Source organism: Ceratosolen solmsi, unplaced genomic scaffold (genome assembly GCF_000503995.2).
Source record: "Ceratosolen solmsi marchali unplaced genomic scaffold, CerSol_1.0 scaffold23, whole genome shotgun sequence".
In the NCBI taxonomy this organism is placed as follows: Eukaryota; Metazoa; Arthropoda; class Insecta; order Hymenoptera; family Agaonidae; genus Ceratosolen; species Ceratosolen solmsi.
Window position 1 is genome coordinate 2,390,368 of NW_011948430.1, and position 19,771 is coordinate 2,410,138.

General features: G+C 35.9%; 3 protein-coding genes across 8 annotated transcripts; 2 read left to right on the top strand and 1 right to left on the bottom strand.

Moving 5' to 3' along the window:
• Positions 1 to 995: 995 nt before the first annotated feature.
• LOC105363981 (proteoglycan 4) lies at positions 996 to 12,268 on the top strand. Of its 4 annotated transcripts, none has more exons than XM_011501808.1 (12): positions 996 to 1,014; positions 3,345 to 3,437; positions 4,024 to 4,117; positions 4,565 to 4,703; positions 8,159 to 8,240; positions 8,615 to 8,663; positions 10,269 to 10,362; positions 10,529 to 10,628; positions 10,698 to 10,999; positions 11,072 to 11,629; positions 11,749 to 11,943; positions 12,035 to 12,268. In XM_011501808.1, exons 2-12 carry the CDS (start codon positions 3,356 to 3,358, stop codon positions 12,167 to 12,169), a joined length of 1,830 nt encoding a protein of 609 aa, XP_011500110.1. In that variant the 5' UTR covers positions 996 to 1,014; positions 3,345 to 3,355; the 3' UTR covers positions 12,170 to 12,268. The 4 variants fall into 4 exon arrangements, with proteins under 4 accessions (XP_011500110.1, XP_011500109.1, XP_011500108.1 ...); XM_011501807.1 differs by lacking the exon at positions 996 to 1,014 and adding an exon at positions 1,157 to 1,175; XM_011501806.1 differs by lacking the exon at positions 996 to 1,014 and adding an exon at positions 1,289 to 1,451.
• Positions 12,269 to 12,693: 425 nt separating this feature from the next.
• Positions 12,694 to 14,104, bottom strand: LOC105363983 (tctex1 domain-containing protein 2). 3 transcript variants are annotated; one of them, XM_011501811.1, is made up of 5 exons: positions 14,015 to 14,104; positions 13,453 to 13,583; positions 13,209 to 13,342; positions 12,994 to 13,127; positions 12,694 to 12,906 (listed from the first exon to the last, which is right to left on the bottom strand). In XM_011501811.1, exons 2-5 carry the CDS (start codon positions 13,581 to 13,583, stop codon positions 12,859 to 12,861), a joined length of 447 nt encoding a protein of 148 aa, XP_011500113.1. In that variant the 5' UTR covers positions 14,015 to 14,104; the 3' UTR covers positions 12,694 to 12,858. The 3 variants fall into 3 exon arrangements, with proteins under 3 accessions (XP_011500113.1, XP_011500112.1, XP_011500114.1); XM_011501810.1 differs by lacking the exon at positions 14,015 to 14,104 and having other exon boundaries at positions 13,453 to 13,842; XM_011501812.1 differs by lacking the exons at positions 12,694 to 12,906; positions 14,015 to 14,104 and having other exon boundaries at positions 13,008 to 13,075; positions 13,453 to 13,847.
• Positions 14,105 to 15,349: 1,245 nt separating this feature from the next.
• LOC105363984 (uncharacterized) lies at positions 15,350 to 16,728 on the top strand. Its single transcript, XM_011501813.1, has 4 exons — positions 15,350 to 15,479; positions 15,541 to 15,690; positions 15,892 to 16,021; positions 16,207 to 16,728. The coding sequence occupies exons 1-4, from the start codon at positions 15,388 to 15,390 to the stop codon at positions 16,399 to 16,401; spliced, it is 567 nt and encodes a 188-aa protein (XP_011500115.1). The 5' UTR covers positions 15,350 to 15,387; the 3' UTR covers positions 16,402 to 16,728.
• The last annotated feature ends 3,043 nt before the right edge of the window (positions 16,729 to 19,771 follow it).

Genomic DNA, 19,771 nt, shown 5'->3' on the forward strand with positions numbered 1-19,771 from the left:
AGTTAAACATTGTACAAATACACCGCTCTGTATTAATTACATTTTTCAAAGTTATTGTTGTTTTAAAACGAAATAGCTCTTATAACTTTCTCAACGAACGCGAGTTGCCCGATACAGAACTTCACATCCTACATGTGTATGTGTATACGTATACATGCCTAAGTTATATATGCGAGTATGTTTATGTGTTAAAAATAAAAATAAGAGAAGAGAGTTATTCGTTAAGAAGAGAGAGAAAAAAATTTAATAAAAGATTTATTTGCCACATTAATCCCAGATTCCACGATTTACATCCCACTGACTCTTACTGACGGACCAACTATTCGTGGAAAAAACTGCCTCGTCAATTAGGTTGGACGAAGTAGAGAGAAAAATAGTGTGAGCACACATCGGCGCACCGAGCGGATCAGCAAATCTTTGACTTGGCAATGGTGACGACGGCTCGACTGTTATAGAACATTCTCCTCCTCCTTCACCTCCTCCTCCTCATCCTCATCCTCCTCCCCATTTACTCCTACTACTCCTCCTTCGCCACCTCCGCCACCTCCGTCACCACCACCTTCGCCGGATTGTCGGCGCGCGTCACCCACATCGCGTAAAGGCACGATTTAGTTGTAAGCGGTAGCGAAAAAGAGAAAAGAAGAAAGAAAAGGGAAGAGTTGTCAATAAAAGAGGCGTGAGTCAAAAAGCGCGCGGGGGCCTCGTATTTATGGGGCCGCGTCCTTGACCGGCATCCGCGAATGAAAATACGGCGCGCCTGGAGCACGAGAAGGAAGGGCGAGACTCATCCGTCGAGGCAAACGGGAGGAAAGGAGTATAGCGAACGTCCCGGACTTTTTTGTGCCCGCGACGTCCAAATTTGGCCTGGTCAATGACGGGCCCGTCGGCGTCGCGGATTTCACTCGCGACCCGAGGATCAGCAGGAGGCACGCGTATAGCATGATTAGGACGAGTTGCGAGCCTCTTATCGAGGCTCATCATTGTCGATCGGCCGGAGCTCGAGGATGAAATAGGATAGGGGCATCACTCGCACTCTCTCTCTCTCTCTCTCTGTCTCATCTCTTTCTTTCTCTTACCTTGGTCCCCCGACGTGCGTAATAAATAGACGCCAACGAGAGTAGGCTGACGCGCGAGTGAGATTCGTGATCGTGCGTGGGTGAGTGCCACGCGCGGAGGTAAGAGCGCGAGGGAGGGGTAGGGGGACGTGTATGCGCGCGCTCGCGCGCGCGAGAGAGAGAGAGAGAGGGAGTGGATAGACGAGAAACCTTTGAACGTTCGGCGGCGGGAGTCGCGGCTTTAGTCTCTCGCGGGTATACCGGCCGTCGAGACTCGGCCCCTCATCGCTCCCAGCGGCCGATGTGCCAAGGCCCTCGACGCAGTGTGTCCGGCTCGTGCCTTTGTTTATCGGTGTTATCGGTGTGACTATAGTGGGCCCTTTCACGTCGACTAATGTGAGTGCACGTCGAGCGTCATCGTCTTTACCATTCCCTCTCCTATCGTATCGTCAATCCTGTTACACACTTCTGTCTCTCTCTCTCTCTCTCTATGCGCGCACGCACACACACACACACACACACACACACATCTATTTATCCTTTGATCTATCTATCTATCTATACAGCTATGCAGCTATCCGTTTAACTATAAATCTATCAATTTGTCGATCTTTTGCCGTTTGTTGCCCGATGCGATTTGCCGAGCCGAGGAAATTTGCGACTTGGATGAAAAAGAGTCTGGCTGATAATGTGCGCATCGGACGGCGCTTGGCTCCCGGCTCTGCGATGCCGAAAATAGCGCCGACGGCAGCGGCTACTACGGCGATGGCAGTCTGTCAGGTCGCCGCGGAACTCGTAATCCCGAGGAACTCGGCCAATTCGGCGACGAGCGCACGGGCCTCTCCGCTCGACCTTGTAACATTTTCCGAGGGGAGACGGAAATGCATTTTCACGCTCGTCCGCTACTCCCGTCCTCGCCGCCAAACAGCCACCTCCCTTGGGAGTCAACGTAACATCCTGGCTGGCGGTGGCGATGAACTTGGCTAACATGACGTTACCTTCCTTGCGAAATACTTCCTTCATTCCGAGCAGTCGCTCGTGATTTATGCTCGGGAAATCTCCGCTCCGGGAAAGTCGCTATGACCATTTCCTACATTAATTATTCGGCATTGTGAATTATCTTGATATTAACATGAGCGTTACCTCAATGCATTCTCACGAGTATGCTAAGTCGAGAATAACGATTTGCTAATTTTTACGTCAAATTATTCATTTGTCCGAGCAGACGAGTTGCAATTAAATAATATATTAAATTTATTGTAAATTTATTGTTGGAGTGCGACGGCAAGACTGTCTAACGCTAATGTGACGAGCGGTCGGAGAATAAAATAAATTTCCGCGTTAGAATTGCAATGTCGATTGCTCGTCTATCATGGGAACTATAGCAGAATTTAGTCATTAAATACGCGCGTGCATGCGTTTACTTTCACTCACAACAATTTTATTAATTTTATAAGAATAATCATGCCTTCAAAACTCTATTGCGTAAATATCGCGGACTCGTGGCGCAATTTTCCGTTTTCTTGGAATCTAACGAGGCACAGCTGTATTTAATTTCCTTTATTTCAAGTATTAAATCATTTTCCGGCGAATAGCTCGACACTAAGAGACGCTGTTTGTTAATAATAATAATGGTAATTGCAGGCAAAGAGGCAAAGAGGCAAAGAGCCTAAAGAACGTACAAGATAAAATTCACCGGTCGAGCTCTAATAAATGAAAAGGTTACGAAAGTTAGCAGGTAGTTCAAGTTTCAACGGCAAATTTTCATTAATGTTTAGAATTCTATTTTCTCTCTTCTGAAACGGACTCGCCACACAAAAGTCGAAATGACGCATATTTATTTTCCACTCCCTTGCGAAATTCCAGTTTTTCCTACCAAATATCTCAAAATAGTTGGTTCATTTATATATATATATATATATATATATATATATATATACACACGCACACGCACGCACGCACACGCACGCACGCACACGCACGCACGCAGAGGTACATAGACATATAGATGCATTTGTGCATTTATTGGTGCGTGCGTATACGTATAAATTGTACGTGTACAAATAAAAATAATGAAGTCGCTTATACGTAATGAGAACTTGGATTGCAAAGGTCCCCGAGTCGTTGTCCTGGCCTTGCGAATCGCAGTTTCTGATATTTAAGCGAATATGGGGAGGGTTGCCGAATGTGCGCTTAATTAGCCTAATAAATACGTAGCGCAGCCTCTCTTTCTCTCCCTCGACATCTTTCCTCTGGCGTCGACGGTGATGAGATTGTTTCTTGTTACAGCGCATTGAAGCATGGCGAGCGGCGCAATAAGTCGAAAAGCCACGAGCCACTCGTACTCGTCAACCTCGGCCAGTAACCTCGATAACAATTTAGGTAATGCAACTTCACCAGCCGACTTTTCGCCTTTTACCGAAACTGGACGAGCCTTTTGCGAGACTTATTTTCGTACGATGTATCACTCGCGTTAATTACTTTATCTCCCGATTTTATGCAGCGCTTGCGCATTGTTTGCACTGTGTTGGCTCAAACACTCGTGTCGACGAATTTTCATTAAAATATAACGTTGAAGCTTGCGTTGCTTATGCCCGCCATCTCAATACACAGAAAATATAAATATTCACTGACGCGCATTCGTGCAGTAAAATTTTTACGCATACTTTTCCCCTCTTGAAGTATGTGTTTTACATTTGATGCAACGGTCGCTTACACTAATTAATTGTTTGAAGCCGGTATTAAAGGTATTACAATAATATAGGCTCAAGAGCTGATACATTTTTTTTTCAGGATAATGAGTGAGTATGAAAAGTATCATAATTTAGAGTAAAGAGTCGTGACAAAGACGGTCAAAGTCGCGATATCCTCAACGCTTGTTCAGCCTTACTATACGAACTCACGGACGCTTAACGATTCATTTTCAAAATGACCAATAGTTTCGATAATGCGAGGTGATGTTTTTTAGATGCACTTTTGGATGATCTGCAAACAAGCATCTCGAATAACAATGCGAGCACACCGCAACATAATTCCACGAGGATCATCGAAACAACGAGCAGGTAGACGTTCTCATGATAATCCTGTCTAACGATCGCGCACACAACACGTCCCTTAACTGTCCCTTCTTAACAACTACTTGGATAATGTATGCCGAACGGACGCGATAACGACAAGATTTTCACAAATCTCGTTTTAACGTGCTCTAACAGACAATAAATCATCATCGGCTGCTAATTTAGTAGCATCGAGCGGGCAGCATTGAATCGCATAAGAAGCTTATTACGATGGGTTTTTTTACCATTCGATATAATCGAGACGAACGCTCCGCGATTAAAATCTTATGCCTATGCTATTATATTAATTACTGAGTACCATAAGCTTCGGCTCATTAAGATTAAATTCAACTGTGATAAGAGTGCCGATCTTTTAATAAAGACACAAAGCTCGCGATCATTCGTCATTGAACATTGAAAATGACGCGGGGATAACGAAACTTATTTTAACAGGAGATCCCCCATGAGGTCAATATCTCCCTCGCAGTCGCTAGGCCGGACGAGAACGTTGGAGAAGTACGTGAGTACCGGACCAGCTGGCACACCTTCCGGGATTCCTGGTCTTGAAATGCTCGACGCTGAACTTCAGGACGTAAGTTTACCAACCGACTTTACGTTTGCTTGTGCTCGCGACGATCGCGACGCAACAAGAGCCAAGGGAATATGTAAAAGCCCCTACAGGCAATTATTATCGAGCGCTCGAGGTAGGATTCGCCAAAAATATTCGACTTGCTTCTTAAACGACTTTTCTCACTTTGACATTTGTACGTGGTTAATGCGCTACGAATAATGATTGCGTTAATACACAGAGAGAGAGAGAGAGAGAGAGAGAGAGAGAGAGAGAGAGAGGAGTCTGCTCGCTTGGTATTCGGCTGGCGTCATTAAATACACGCGAATCGACTCGAATATTTAGCATTGATTTGCGATTAGGACACTTAAAGTGATTTTTATTGTATTCTTATTTCGAAGGATTTATTGGGAGGAGTGCCGTCGGAATGGAAGACACATTTTATTGTATTATTATGAATGTTTGTAGTTGGTGATGGGACAGTGTAAGACTGCCGATTGTCTCGATAGATATTCAAGATCAAGACAAAACAAAGACAAAAAAAATAAAATAAAATAAAAACAAGAGTGACAGTGTGTGTGTGTGTGTGTGTGTGTGTGTGTGTGTGTGTGTGTGTGACGAGCATCGGTCGTGGCTTTACAAACTAGCTGACTAAAGTTCTTCGATAATTAGAAAAAACATTTACGTCAAATTTAAAGATAAACGCTATGCTCTCTTCCCGCGGAGCGTGATGCAATTATGTAGGAAGTGTACAATAATAATCCATTGCATAATTAGCTAATGAAATAAAATGACGCTTATGCATTAGTAGCCGAGCGGAAGATAATCGGCTGTTTATATTTAAATATTTTTCGCTTTTGAAGAATTTTATTTACATGTTTCCCGCTCGTACAGATAATGTAGCGCACTCCGACTCCCCGTCATCATTAAATAAATCATGCAATAATACCTAGCAATTTGCTTATTAATTTGTGGCAAAATTGACTTGGAATTCGAAATAGCACGAGCTTTAAAGCGAATTTGCATGGAAATATGCTGCAAGTTGCCGATTGTTAAAATAGCTTGCAATTGCAATAATATGAGAATAGCAGCTCATTTTGTCGGTAGTTTATTTAACTTTGTTGCAAATGCCTTATTGTTATATCCAAGTCGTATAGCAAGACAATCGATAATCCCCTCCACCTTATCGCGCTGAGCCTACACCCTAATAATACGTTTCGGTGATAACTAGCTTAATCGTTATGCAGATCAAGACGCGTCGCTTCCGCATCGAAACGCCTCGCATAAAACAAAATAATTAAAACACATTATGTAATGCGAATAGGAGAGCCTATCTAATGAAATCGATGGTAAAATCATCGTGCAACGTCGATCGAATAATGCAACCATCCCAGTGTAACGAACGATCAGCCAACGTCAACTGAGCTCATAACCGAGCATTAAGCTTATTGCGCATCCCTTGAGCGCCGAGCATCGAGTAATGGTTTTCTGTTCGATCGGGGCGCCCTCGATTCGCCGCCACGTATTCAAATTCATCACGAAAAACAAAAACAGAAAAAAAAAAACAGAAAAAAAACAGAAAAAAAACAGAAAAAAAAAACAGAAAAAAAAACAGAAAAAAAAAAATAGGAATTATAAGAAACGAAACGAAACAGCCTCGTGACGACTTTGTTCGGCTCGGCCCTATAAGGCCGCGAGAGCGTAGTGTGTCTCTCCCACGGTTTTCCTCGCGTACGACACCCACGCTAACGCATCATTTGACTCATTGCGCCAGTCTCGATTTCCAATAGCAGTCCAGTCTCAGTCTCGCTCGTCTCCTCGGCTACGTATGCAATTCGATTTTACGTTATTGCCGTAGCGGACCCCCACAGGACGACACAAGTGGATTTTCGGGACGCGCGGCCGATCGCTTTCATCAATGGCGCGAGGGAAGATAAAAGTTAGGATTGCTTGTCGTTATTTCGCGGGCGTTGTTTTTTCTTCTATTTTTTTTTCTTCTGTTTTTTCTTTGTGATATACGATAGAGATGCCGGGTGCTACATTGCCATAAGAATAACACGTCGGTCACTTATTTGTCGAGCGGCCTGTCGCCGAAGCGCGCTAATGACATTTCATTTAAATGGATAGTTAGATGGGAGCTTTGGGATATGCGAGTGAAAATTGAAATTAACGATTGTTCATGGCGTTCATTGGCGTGCCGGTCGATTGTATGTTTATTATAATGTGCTCGAGTGAATGATTAAGGATAGAGAACGTCATTGAACGTGAATAGCGTGAATGATGTTTGTTGAGCATTATCGATTAAGCAGTTGTGACTTTCACGCCGGAAACCAATTGTCCATCTATTTTTAATTATTATTAAAACTTTGAATAGCTTTCCAGTTCCAAACTGGACGATGCATCAAAGTTCAATTTAATACATGCGAAGCAAAATTTGCATCGTTCGCATTTAACGAGAAGTTTCGAGGCGTCAAACGCATATTTCACGCATATAGAGACAAATTTTGCCAAGCGCGTATTATAAAAATTTTCATTCTCATATTAATTGTATCATTGTGATTTTTTAATAGAAATACTCGTGTAATAAATTCGAGTTAAATTTATTTTTAACAATTAATAATCATTGGATTGAAATAAAGCAAATGAAAGAATGACGAATAATTGCTTATTTAGAGTGCAAAATTGGTATGATTGTCCTTGTCGATTTTATAATTTTATAAGAATTTTGTATTGGATCGATACGGATATATATATATATATATATATATATATATATAACAAAAATGCTTATTTCTAATTACGTGGGATTTAATTTATAGATTTTTCTTCTTCTTTTTTTTTTACATCCTTAAATTATATTTTTACATCCTAAAATCGTTTCAATAATTATATGAATAATCACCATCACCGCTTCTTCTTCCTCTAGAATCGACATGGTTATGGTTAATGGTTATGGTTAAAAATTAAATTAAATTAAATTATTAAATTACGGTTATGGCGCGTTATAAATCTAATAACGAAAACTTCGAATTTAACATCTATTCCGTCGAGTCGAGAGAATGAGGTATTTTGAGTGCGGTCCTTCGTGCTTGGCATATCCTTGGTATTCAAGCCCACTGTCTCCGAGCGAGAAAGCTTTGCGAGAAAATTGTCATCATTTAACGAGCAGACTGGTTGGGGGGAAGCATGGGAGTAATATTGAATCATCTTAAATTCACAACCACTTTTACGAAGGTCTTGAAGACAACGGAGAGAAATAAACATTTCACCTTGCTCCTTGCCTTCAATGCCTCATACTCAAGGACATATCAATGTAACGAATACTCGAAGCGCGCGTAAAGCATCCGTCACTTTTCTTATTACACGCGTAAACGTCCTTTGGCTGAAGAACCTTGGCTCCGCTTATACCGATCCCACATGTCCCTAACACGCAGAAAGACCGACAGCCTTCTCACACTTTTGTCCGTCGGTATTTTCAGGTGCAACCAGGCCAGAGCAAGACCGTCGCCTACAAGCAAATCTCCTATCACTACGACAAGAAGCAGGAAGGAAAGGATCTCGGTACGTATGAGCAAATGCCTTGGGGGACGAGTCGGGGGCGGAGTGGGGGGGTGAATTCGATGTCGCACTCGTTTGCATGATCGTTAGTTAACTCCGCTCGTTTGACCGCTCGTTGTTCGCCCGTAAGCGGCGCTCCTTTTACGGACCGCAAATCGCTCGCGACCTTGATGATATCCAGCATCCGTTATATATCGGCGCGACTTCTGTTTGTTCCCGGCCGTTTTTCGACTATTCTATTACTATATTATATCTGTTTAAATTTTTTATTTAATCATTATATATATTTTCTCTCTCTCTCTCTCTCTCTCTCTCTCTCTCTCTCTCTCTCTCTCCCTCTCTCTCTATCCCTCTCTCTTGCCCCCTCTGTATTTTAGAATCATGGATGAAGACGGACAAGCTAAGCAAGAACGACACGTCCATCGTGTGAGTACACATTTATATTCACTGTACCTTCCGCTAACTACAACGAACATTTACAAATCCTTTGAGACTTTATCAAAAAGTAGTTTTATATATATATCAATATGAACACAATATATAATATGAAGCAATGGACTCTTCAAGTTATTTTTCACAAACGCGGGAAAAGTTTTTAAATAAGTTGCAGCCTCACAGCTATAAATATGAGTCTTTGAGAATTTTATGATTTTATGAGTAATAAGCAAAGTAAATGAGTTTCGGCTGTTCGAATATTTTAGCTTAACTTTTAGCTTCGCAGTGAATGATATGCTATGTTCGTTTACTTTGAAATTGTAATATAAATATAGCAAGTTTTTAATTTTTATGCTTAAATATTATGAAATATAAGAAGACTTTTGTCGTAGGCGTTAGTCGGAATCGGATATTACAAACATTTAATTTGCGATGATTTTGCAATTTTAACAATTTCGAATAAATAATCCAAGAAGATTTTAGTTGGCAATTAAAAGTTTATTTGCATAATAGTAATATCTATTTAATTTGAGCTGCAAATATCAGTCTGCTAATTCTATAAATCAAATAATTTTACTATTTAATTTAATGTCAATAGCAAATAATTTAACATCTCGATCAATCGACAATAACATTCGTAAGTTGCATTGCAGTAATTAGCTAAACGTTAAAATTCAGAATTACATTCGTAATTGATTTAATTTTTCAATGAAAGTCAAGAATTTGTTCTTCTTTTTGACAGATTGCCAAATAAAGAAATCAGGTTTTTTTTTTTAAATTGTTCGTGAAGATATCTATCGAAGATTAATTTTATTGTTTCTGTGATTACTTGAATATATTCAGATGCATATGCTTCACAAAGATTGACTGTGTTTTAAAATAAAACAAAACTACAAATGTAGCTTTGTAAATAATAAAATATAATACGAAGTTAAGTAAGGTATTCGACCGATTGTATTTATAATTTGCTCTTGAAGCTTAGCGCAATATTTGATTTTCTTCGCAAAATAATGCTTTAAAACAATAAATTAATTGTAAATTTTCACGAAGCTCAGATTTGTTAATGTTTTTTTAGATTTGATAAAAATTTACGTTCACTTGAAAATATAAATACATATTTTTTTTGTATTTTCGGCTATGTAAGCATAGTCGTAAATAGTGTGTATAAACATTCGTAAGAAATGGCTTTTAAACAAACTAAACGAACTTTATTTATTATTCGGAATTTAATAATCTTTAAGATCAGTTAGAAATTCAATTCTATTTATAAATTGAAATGAAAACAAACTCTACTCAAATTTATAGGATACTCTGGTATTTATATCAATAAAGGTTATCCTTTTACCTCCGAATGATTGTACAATACGAACAACAAAATTTTAATATTTCAAAACTTAGTGCAATCAAAAGACTTCAACTAAAAAAAATATATATTTATATTTATTTGAACAAAATTGTATCATAAATCCTAATAATAATAATAATAATAATAATAATAATAATAATAATAATAATAATAATAATAATAATAATAACAATAATAATAATAATAAGCCTCACAGTAATCTTATAATAAACAATATATTTTATCAACAGTGATAATTTTTGTGAAAGAACTTTTGAAAAATCCGATTCATCGACAAAAACCGTTCGCGACAGTCCGGACTTTGCAAAATCTGGAAAGGAAATTGTAAGTTTATTTTGCATTTGTTTTGCGTGCGTGCGTGCGTTCGCTCTTGTTTGTTTACTTTCTCTCTCTCTCTCTCTCTCTCTCTCTCTCTCTCGTGCGCGCGCGCGCGTGTATAATTAAAAAAAATAGTATCGTAATTTAACGTCCGTCGTTTCTTTAATTTTAGATTTATAAGGCCGACGTTTCGACAAAAACAATTCCCACAATAATCCCAACGACCGAGACAAGATCAACCGAAAGAGATTTCAAATATATCAAAGAAACGAGTAAGCTAATAACTAATTTTAATTTGTCGATTTAATGGCGATAATCGATAACGTTACAAAACCTCTTAGGTTTTCATACAGAGCCAAGCCCAGTGTCACCAAGGAAAAACATAAAAACCGTTCGTACCGACGAAACCGAGGAATTAACGAACGTCGAGTACATTCCCGCATCGGCTCCAATCCCTGCGAATCTCGCTCCGGGTCCCAACACCAAGGTCACCACCACCATCAAGACCTACACGTACGAGTTGCCAGGGGCACCCGAAACCTACCTCCCATCCACTAGCAGCACCCTCACGAAAAACGTGAACGTCGACAAGTCCGTAAGCTACACTCTACCGCGGGAGCCCGAGAAGACCGTCACTTATCATGTAAGTACTTTCTAATTAACTGCGCAACCTTGCTCCAACACCCACGCATTTTCACTGTCTGATTCGACTCAGGTCGAGGAGCAGAAAAGCGGCATCCGCGACTACGTGTCGGCGACACCGCCCCCGACGACGAGCCGCGTGCATCGAGAGGAGAAGGTGTACATGGAGCGTCGGGGCTACCGTGCACCCTCGCCTCCACCCCCCGTGACGACGACGACGACGACGACGACGAGCCGTAACGAGAGGTACCTCCAGCAGACGAACATCCCAGTAAACCGCGTGCCTTCGCCGGCCGACTATCCGGATCAGACGCACAGCAGCAGGACCGAGCGCAGCCAGAGGATCGTCTATCAGAGCGAGCCGGCACCACCACCGCCAGTTATCGAGGGCACCCGCACGACCATCAAACAGTACGAGGAGCACTTCTCCGGCAGCAGGCCACCCAAGCCTGTCTACTATCCAGGCAACGAGTCCTCCCATCACAGCAGCAGCACCACTCACATCTACAAGTACGACGAGCAACAGTCCCTACTACCTAAGCCCTTCCCCACTAGCGAGAGACCGGCGAGCCCGAGACAGCAGCCACCCAAGCGTATCGAGGATCTCATGGCTTCCTTCTCCGATTCCGAGGTAACACGACTTTTTACCTCGACATACGCTCGTCAGCGCTAATTCCAACAAAATTCACGTGTTTCCCTACGTTCGATCGACATCCTAACTCAATGTATGTGATATATGTCCTGTTGCAGGAAGTCGTGGAGGTCGTTGATAAGAGAGACCGTAAGACGAAGGAGAGTACTCCAAAGAAAGAGGTCGATTTCGTCCCTCAAACGGTACCCGTTGTCAAAAGCAAAAATGTCGCCGGACCCCCGGTTTACTATCCGCCCGGTTCCGCAGAATTCTCGAAGAAGGAGGAGGCCATGGGTGCCATGTCCAAGGCCAGCGTGAGTGATAAGATATAAAATATGACTTTTTAAGCTTAAGGTACTCTATTCAATATTTTTATGTGATGATTATGGTTGTTTGTTATGTCAGGGTGGCTGGGCCAAGGAGCGAGCCGCTTGGGAGTACGGAGCATCGGCGAAAAGCGAAGAGAAAGTGAAAACGAAAAAAGCTGTTGTGCCAGTATGCTTGCCACTGTGTTGTGCCTTACCTTGTGTCATTATGTAAAATTAATATCTTTATTTATACGGAGATCCGTTGTACTTCGATCATCGGAAAACGCTTTTACATTGTCATTCTAATCGAACGTCTATCTCAACTATCCGTTTGTCCATAAACATTATATAGCCATGTAGTTTTTATGAATTTTTAAATGTTAGTCGTAATCCACTTATCTTATTAATTTGCTTTTTCATTTACAATAAATGTCGATTTAATAAACCCTTAGCGTTATTATTTTAATAACAATTATTTATAACGAAGCCATTATATATCTAATATTTGAACATTCAGGTTGTACCATGACTTTGTAACAAGATAATTAATAATAATAATTTTAAATTAATAATAGAAAGAAGATCAAAACAATCATTAATTGTGGTGCTATATTATATTGACAATAACTATACTATTAGTAGTAGTAATATTAATAATAATAATAATAATAATAATAATAATAATAATAATAATAATAATAATAATAATAATAATAATAATAATGATGATGATATGAATAATAATAATAATATGAATTTGAGGCACAATGAAAATCGTTATCTTATCTAAGATTATTAAACAATGTACATTATTATAAAATTACAATAAATACAGAACTATTAGAACACTTACATTACATATCGTTTCTCTTATTATTTACAATTTAACAATCCTTGGTCAACAATTTCTACAATTATAAATTAATAATGATAAACGGCATAGACTGCTGCGACACAAAATATCGTATCCTGCAATTACACACACTTTATTAGTATAGGAGAATTATTTTTTTTTAATACATAATGGTATGTGAGATATAGTGAGATAGTCCTTACATTTGTAAAGCTATCGTGTGCGTAACTGTCGGCTTCTGCATCCCAAATGCAACGTGTACCCATTTTCATGCCAGCTCCATTTCTTGTCCCAAGAACGACATTTATTATATATTTGTACTTCTTAAAGTCTAATTCTATAAATAAATTTATGAATAAACGACGCGTGATACATTTCTCTGTATGCTATTATTACATTTATGTAATGTAATGCTTACTTTTAATTTTATCTCTAATGATATCAGCAATTTCTTTTGACCATTTTTGTGCTTCGTGCTTGTTGTATTCTTTTGTCGATAGATGATCAAACAGAACATTATGAATGACTTCTTTAGCACTTAAGGGCTTGAATCTAAGAAATTAATTTCCATTGAAATTAAACATATATAATAAATATCTGTATATATCTGTATATTCACACATTTATAGAGGTATATTATAGAGAGTGGAATGTTAGCTTACTTTTCTTCTAACTTTGGACGAATTTGATAAGCTTGGGTAGAATCTGCTTCGGCAACGTCAACATTTTCTATCGTATCATCTTGCAATTGCTCAGTCTTATGTGTTGCTTGTAATTCTGTAGCACCACTCATCTTTATTGCATAATAAACCAATAAATTATCAATATTTCCATTCAATTTATGTCATACTTTATTATTGTCAATCATATAGGTTAGAATCTGCACATAGTTTACTTTTGTGACAACTTAGGTTGCCAGGTTGTCTAGCAACGAGATGAGTGAAATACATTGAGGAATCACATAAACAACTTCAATAATAAACGCTCGGCTTCGATAAAACAAAACATTAACCGTATCGAATAGATTTTCTTATTTAAGTACATGATATTTTCCTTTTGGAACAACAAGTGTATACCAGGTATATGTAGATACATTTACAAATATATAAAACTGGAAAATTATTAGGCGCCAAATATGATTTTTTAATGCATTATTGTCATTATTAAAATGGGCTTTCATTGCGTAAGTAATTATTACAATAGTATTCATAAAAATTAAATTACCTTATTAATTATGAAATAAAGACTTTATTAATGTTATTGTAAGTTGAGGGATTAACAGTTGGAATTTTAAGTTTGAGTATCAATTATTACTGAATGAATTACTGAATAATTATTAAGATAGAAAATTGAGAAACATAAACATCGTTGGCCAGTGTAATACACACTAACTAAAATAAATATCGTTGTAATTGAAATCATAAGAGAAGGTCATATATAAGAATCTTTAAGAATGCCAATCTTCTTACATCTGTCGCCTACGTAAGATCTTGTAATTTTATTCGGCGTCTTGCGTATATGTAAATGTTAAATTACTACATAAATTAGAAGTTTCCAAACACGAAATGGACGTACGTGAAGAAGCTATCAATCGATTACTAAGAATAATCGAGCAAATGTCTCGAAAATTAAAAATTGCGGTAAATAACTTTAGCTTGTACTTACGTGATTGTTTTTATTAGAGGCGAAACATTTATTATTCCTCCTATAATTCCTTATATTCATTCGTTTTTATTTATTTTTTTAGATATGTCTACCATATTTTGTAAGTCATGAAAAATGGAAAAATATAGTGGAAGATAATTTAAAAGAACTCGATTGTCTTTATACGTTATCCAGTAGTGAAAATTGGAAACTAGAGTATCTCATTATCGAGGAATGGTCTTCAAAAGGTGGATCTTCGATTTATTTATTTATTTATTTATTATTATTATTATTATTATTAATATATTTTTTTGTAAAAAATTAGTTTTAAAAAATTATTTTATATTTATCTCCCGTTACTAAAATTAAAAATTATTATGCTCATTATTATTATTATAATTATGTTATATTTATAAGACAGTATTGTTTAAAAATTGTTGTCTATTAGTGGCAAAGCGAGAGCAGTCACAAGTTGCACAATTTGATAGTACATATTTAAAGATTAAATTGCAATTGGCAAGGATTTTATCGGTAAATTTTAAATCACTATCGATAATATGTGATCTGGTCCCAAGATAATTTGATTATTCCAACTATAATTTTTGTTTTGTATTTAAGCACTTGAGTAAGTACGCGGATAAAATAATACCAATAATAAATGATAATCTTGATAAAATCCCATCAAACGTCAATACGATTATTGAACATATCGAGTATTTCGAACAAATCGTTGAATGGAAAATGCGAATGACGCCAACGCAATTGCGGGCGTATAAAGCTGAATTACGTAATGCTAAAGCTCTAGTTACAACTACGCATGGAGTAATTCAAAGTAATTGAATACTTTCGATTATAAAACAAAATAATCACTTTGATAATAGAGAGAATTATTCATTATAATTCTTTTAGAGCTTGAAAGCGATTTTAATGATGAAACATTAAAATTCCACGATATGGTTAAGGAATCCCAGGATGAATTAATTAAATTGAAACTAGTCATCGAAGAAATAAAAAATAAACGCAACGAGGAACTTGACCGCGAAATGTAAGATAAATTAATTCAATTTCAATATCCATTTGATCATTATCGATATTGTCATTCATAGGAATTCTTATAAGACGAGACTGCGTAGGCTGAGAGACGATATTGTCGAGAAGGAAAACAATCTTAATAATCAATTGGAGGCCCATGAAGCAGTGCTGGAAAAATTAATGCAGGTCAATGTAGAACAAGAAGATATACTACGAGAATACTGGTAAATTATACATATTAGTTTGGCAAAGCTGGAATTCCACAGAGAATAATTATTCACGGATGTGTATCTCAGCGTTAATATGAAATTTTGTCACGATGTTCATGCATTGCAGAAATATCGTAACAATAAGAATTTAACAATAAATGAATATTTGAGTGCTAATCGAATCCGAATGATTTATTGCTTCTTTTGTGTGTACAGTAAAGAAGCAGAGAGGAAATGTTTAGTGGCACGAGATGTTTACGATCGCGATTTGAGCAAATTGAATGAGCTGAAGGAGACTCTAGAAATGCAATTATCTGCAACGAGCAATCATTACAACAGCTTAAAAGTAAATATACTTTAGTTTAATTTGACTCTAAATGCATGTATGTTAATTTAATTAAGGATTAAAAGAATTTAAGGATAAAATGAAAAAACCTAATGTACATTGAAGTTGAAAAAGTCGCGGGATATGGTGATAAATATGTGATTAGGATACGTAAAATGGCATAATGACGGTAATAATTGTTGTAGAACGAATGCGACGAGCAAAACACTTTATTCATGAAATTGAAAAAAGAACGCGAGTTTGCGATGATGCAAGCATTCGCCCAACGTATGGCCAATTTCGAGAAGAATCGCGCAGCTCGCATAATACAGCGAACCTGGCGGGCTTATTATGAGCGCAAATTATCGAGGAAGAAAAAAAGGTCACGCAAGAAGAGATGATCGATTTCAGTTGTTTTATCAGCTTTCTAAATCTATTTCAGTAATCCGATGTTTCGCTGCCCATATCACCTACATCGAACGATGAATGACTACATGATAAGAGAATTTAAGCGCCTCTCACAGTCATCTTACATTAATTAACAATTATAAGTCACAATCTTGCCGAAAGAGGTTTATCAAGTGAAGTGCGCTTATATATTGTACATGCAACAAAATTCTTTAACAGCGCAATTGCTATTTAGACAAACGATAATAAATTTCATCATGTACTTTTTATATCAATAGTAGTTTATTATTGAAGCTGAATTAATGTATCGAGCTCAATTAGGTAACAATATTCTTCTTTTTCTTCTTCTTCTTCTTCTTCTCCTTCTTAGTGCTTGAATTTATTTTAAAATTTCGAAAAATAATATATCTTAACGAACTTCTTCTAGTCATTTAATGTTCGAATTTTCAGTAATGCTGCACTTATAACAAAATGTATTATCAAAAAATAAATGTTGTACGCAAAATGAATGAATTGCATCCTATTTTTTTTTTCCCCAAATTATAAAAATACCATAACGTATAACTTATACCCAAAGTTATAGTAGAATTTATTTAGATTATATTAGATTATATTTAATTGAGATTATAGTAGAAGCCAGCACAACAGTTAATATTTATAGATTAACATGATTTGCATAAAATTACTAATATATATATATATATATATATATATATATATATATATATATACACGCATTCGAAATTTTATAAAGAAGTGAAAATTAATTTTAATGCATGATGTTTCAATAAATTTACGCATTGTTTTTTGTTTTTTTTTTGTTTTTTTTTTGTTTTTTGTTTGTTTGTTTTTTTACATAATTACAGCATTACAGTGATTGAAATTTATGTTTAATCATTGCATAAAAATGTATTCCTAAAATATACGATACAAGAAAATCTATTTCTTCCATTGATATACGTGTATATGTATAATATACGTAAAAGATTTTGAAACAAAATAAAAAAAAAAAAAAAAAAAAAAAAAAAAAAAAAAAAAAAAAAAAAAAAAAAAAAAAAAAAAAAAAAAAAAAAATACGTTTGCAGTTCGAATGCATGAACCAAGAGATGCGAGTAATCGATAAGTACCAAGTAATTATTTTATTTCATTTGCGCTATTCATATTTCGTAGTGAATAAATATTTATATCCAATAAGAAATGAAAGTAAGAACGAGCTACAATAACAAAACAAAAAAATTAAAAGAGTAGAGAGAGAGAGAGAGAGAGAGAGAGAGAGAGAGAGAGAATGAGAAACTGCAATGCGGCGAAAAATCAATGTGACTTTATTAGCAGCCGAGCGCTTGCTAATTTGTTCGAAATATCGATCGATGGCCTCGCACTTCTCCTATACGATGTTAGGCCACTTCTTTCAACTAATCTAAGTTTAGAAACTTGCTTGCGAAAAACAAGCCAAGCATTTTCAACCAACCACACTATCTTTAACGTTGCACGTATTGTTATCTGTCAAATGGGTTTATTAGCCTGTAGAAGTCTGCTTTTTCTATAATTTCATCCTTTCGAGTATCCTGTAATTTGTCAGTTTTATTTGTAATAGCAAATCTATCGGACACCGATAAAAGTTTGATATGCTTTGTTGCTTTATTAATTAACAAGTATAGAGAGCTTATAGCTAATAACAAATTAACAAATAACAAAATTTTGTTATTAAACATTCGTTACAAAGGAACATTAAATTTCTTTTTTTCTGTACTTTTTGTTTGTTTGTTTGTTTGTTTGTTTGTTTGGTTGATTTTATTAATAAAATAATTCACTCTACAAAAATATTTAACTTATGAAGCATAAACTTTAAATAATTTTCACAGTTAATTGAAATAAATAGTAATATTAAAAACTTTTTTTTTCCTTATCTTATCCTATACTGTTGAATTGTTGAACTTGAATAAAGCAGATGCAAAGATATTTCAAATAGTTAAGAAAGAAGATATTTAATATTTCAGATTCGATATAAGAAAATTTTTAATATTAAAAAAAAAAAAAAAAAAAAAAAATATAAGAAGAAAACATTTTTCATAATAATCTTTTAAAAATGGAATATGCGATAGAAAGATGCTTTTACAATAAAACGAAATTTTCTTATAATAAATTTGTGGCCTTTTCGTATTCGTGTATTCTCCAAGCTCATTTTGTACATAATGCTATTTGCGTGGGAAGTATAAAGACTTTAATTATAAAATAATTCACTCATTCATAGTTGATTAGTTTCTGTGTTAGAAATACCGTTTTTAAATGAGCAATTTGAAAGTGAGATTTGCAAACGATGGGGTTATTTAATGTTTAAAAATGCTGAATGACCTTCATGTAATTAAGTCATAGAAACGTTAATGCAAATACACATTAACATTAAAAACATTAATTCATACAAATCTTACATATTTATGTACAAATGCATTTAAAATCACGTTCCATGCTTAATATTTACTCAATCGTATTTTTATGAAAAATGATTTTGAATTAAAAAAATTATGGTAAATTATAATGATACAATGGTATATGACATTAAGAAATAATTTCGTCATTGGCATTAATTGTTTCATTGATGCCGCCTGTCGTGAGTCAATGAAGCTATTTCAATTTTTAAGCAAATAATTATTGATACGTAATTTCATTACAATATTACATAACAGTGTGTTTCGATTCAATTAATGAAACATTTTTTTAATTTTCTATAAAAAAAATATAAAATAAAAAACAAAAAAACAAAAAAAAAAAAAACAAACAAACAAATAAATAAATAAATAAAAAAAAACACAAAAGAATCTTTTATAAAGATATTTCCTTAATTATGTATGTTTTCAATTGAAATAAAATTATTTTCAAACCTAAATGGATTACCTATCGTTGAGTGACATTGATATTTATAAATAATATCATTAATGATTTGTTGTAGTTGGCTTTAATATTAGATTCGTAGCTTTGTAGCCACAAGTTTATCCTTACCACATTCTTATGGCTTACAACATTATAATCAATGCATTCATAATTTATAATTAAAATTTGACAATTCACATATGTGTCGTTGTAATTTTGCGACTGACAAATAAAAAATCTGACACTATTGCCCGCTACGACAATTTCGATATTTTCTCTTCATCTCTAAGCTTACAAATATGATTATACATAAGAATTCTTCTAAAGATCATTGTGTAAAATTATTAATAAACATATTTCTATTTGACTATTATTTGTTCAAGAAATCAATAACAATTGCTATGTGTATCTTTATGCTTAAGGTGTATTATCACCTTGAAATTATTGTTGCCACGAATGAAATATCTTATTCGTGTTGGGAAATGTCTCGAGTAT

Coding starts and splice junctions, on each gene's coding strand:
- LOC105363984 (XM_011501813.1), top strand. CDS start 15,388: ATGGTTAAGGAATCCCAGGATGAATTAATTAAATTGAAACTAGTCATC. Junction 15,480..15,540: donor GAGGAACTTGACCGCGAAAT/GTAAGATAAATT, acceptor TGTCATTCATAG/GAATTCTTATAAGACGAGAC. Junction 16,022..16,206: donor ATCATTACAACAGCTTAAAA/GTAAATATACTT, acceptor TAATTGTTGTAG/AACGAATGCGACGAGCAAAA.
- LOC105363981 (XM_011501808.1), top strand. CDS start 3,356: ATGGCGAGCGGCGCAATAAGTCGAAAAGCCACGAGCCACTCGTACTCG. Junction 3,438..4,023: donor TAACCTCGATAACAATTTAG/GTAATGCAACTT, acceptor GATGTTTTTTAG/ATGCACTTTTGGATGATCTG. Junction 4,118..4,564: donor ATCATCGAAACAACGAGCAG/GTAGACGTTCTC, acceptor TTATTTTAACAG/GAGATCCCCCATGAGGTCAA.
- LOC105363983 (XM_011501811.1), bottom strand. CDS start 13,583: ATGAGTGGTGCTACAGAATTACAAGCAACACATAAGACTGAGCAATTG. Junction 13,343..13,452: donor CGTCCAAAGTTAGAAGAAAA/GTAAGCTAACAT, acceptor TTAATTTCTTAG/ATTCAAGCCCTTAAGTGCTA. Junction 12,907..12,993: donor CACACGATAGCTTTACAAAT/GTAAGGACTATC, acceptor GTGTAATTGCAG/GATACGATATTTTGTGTCGC.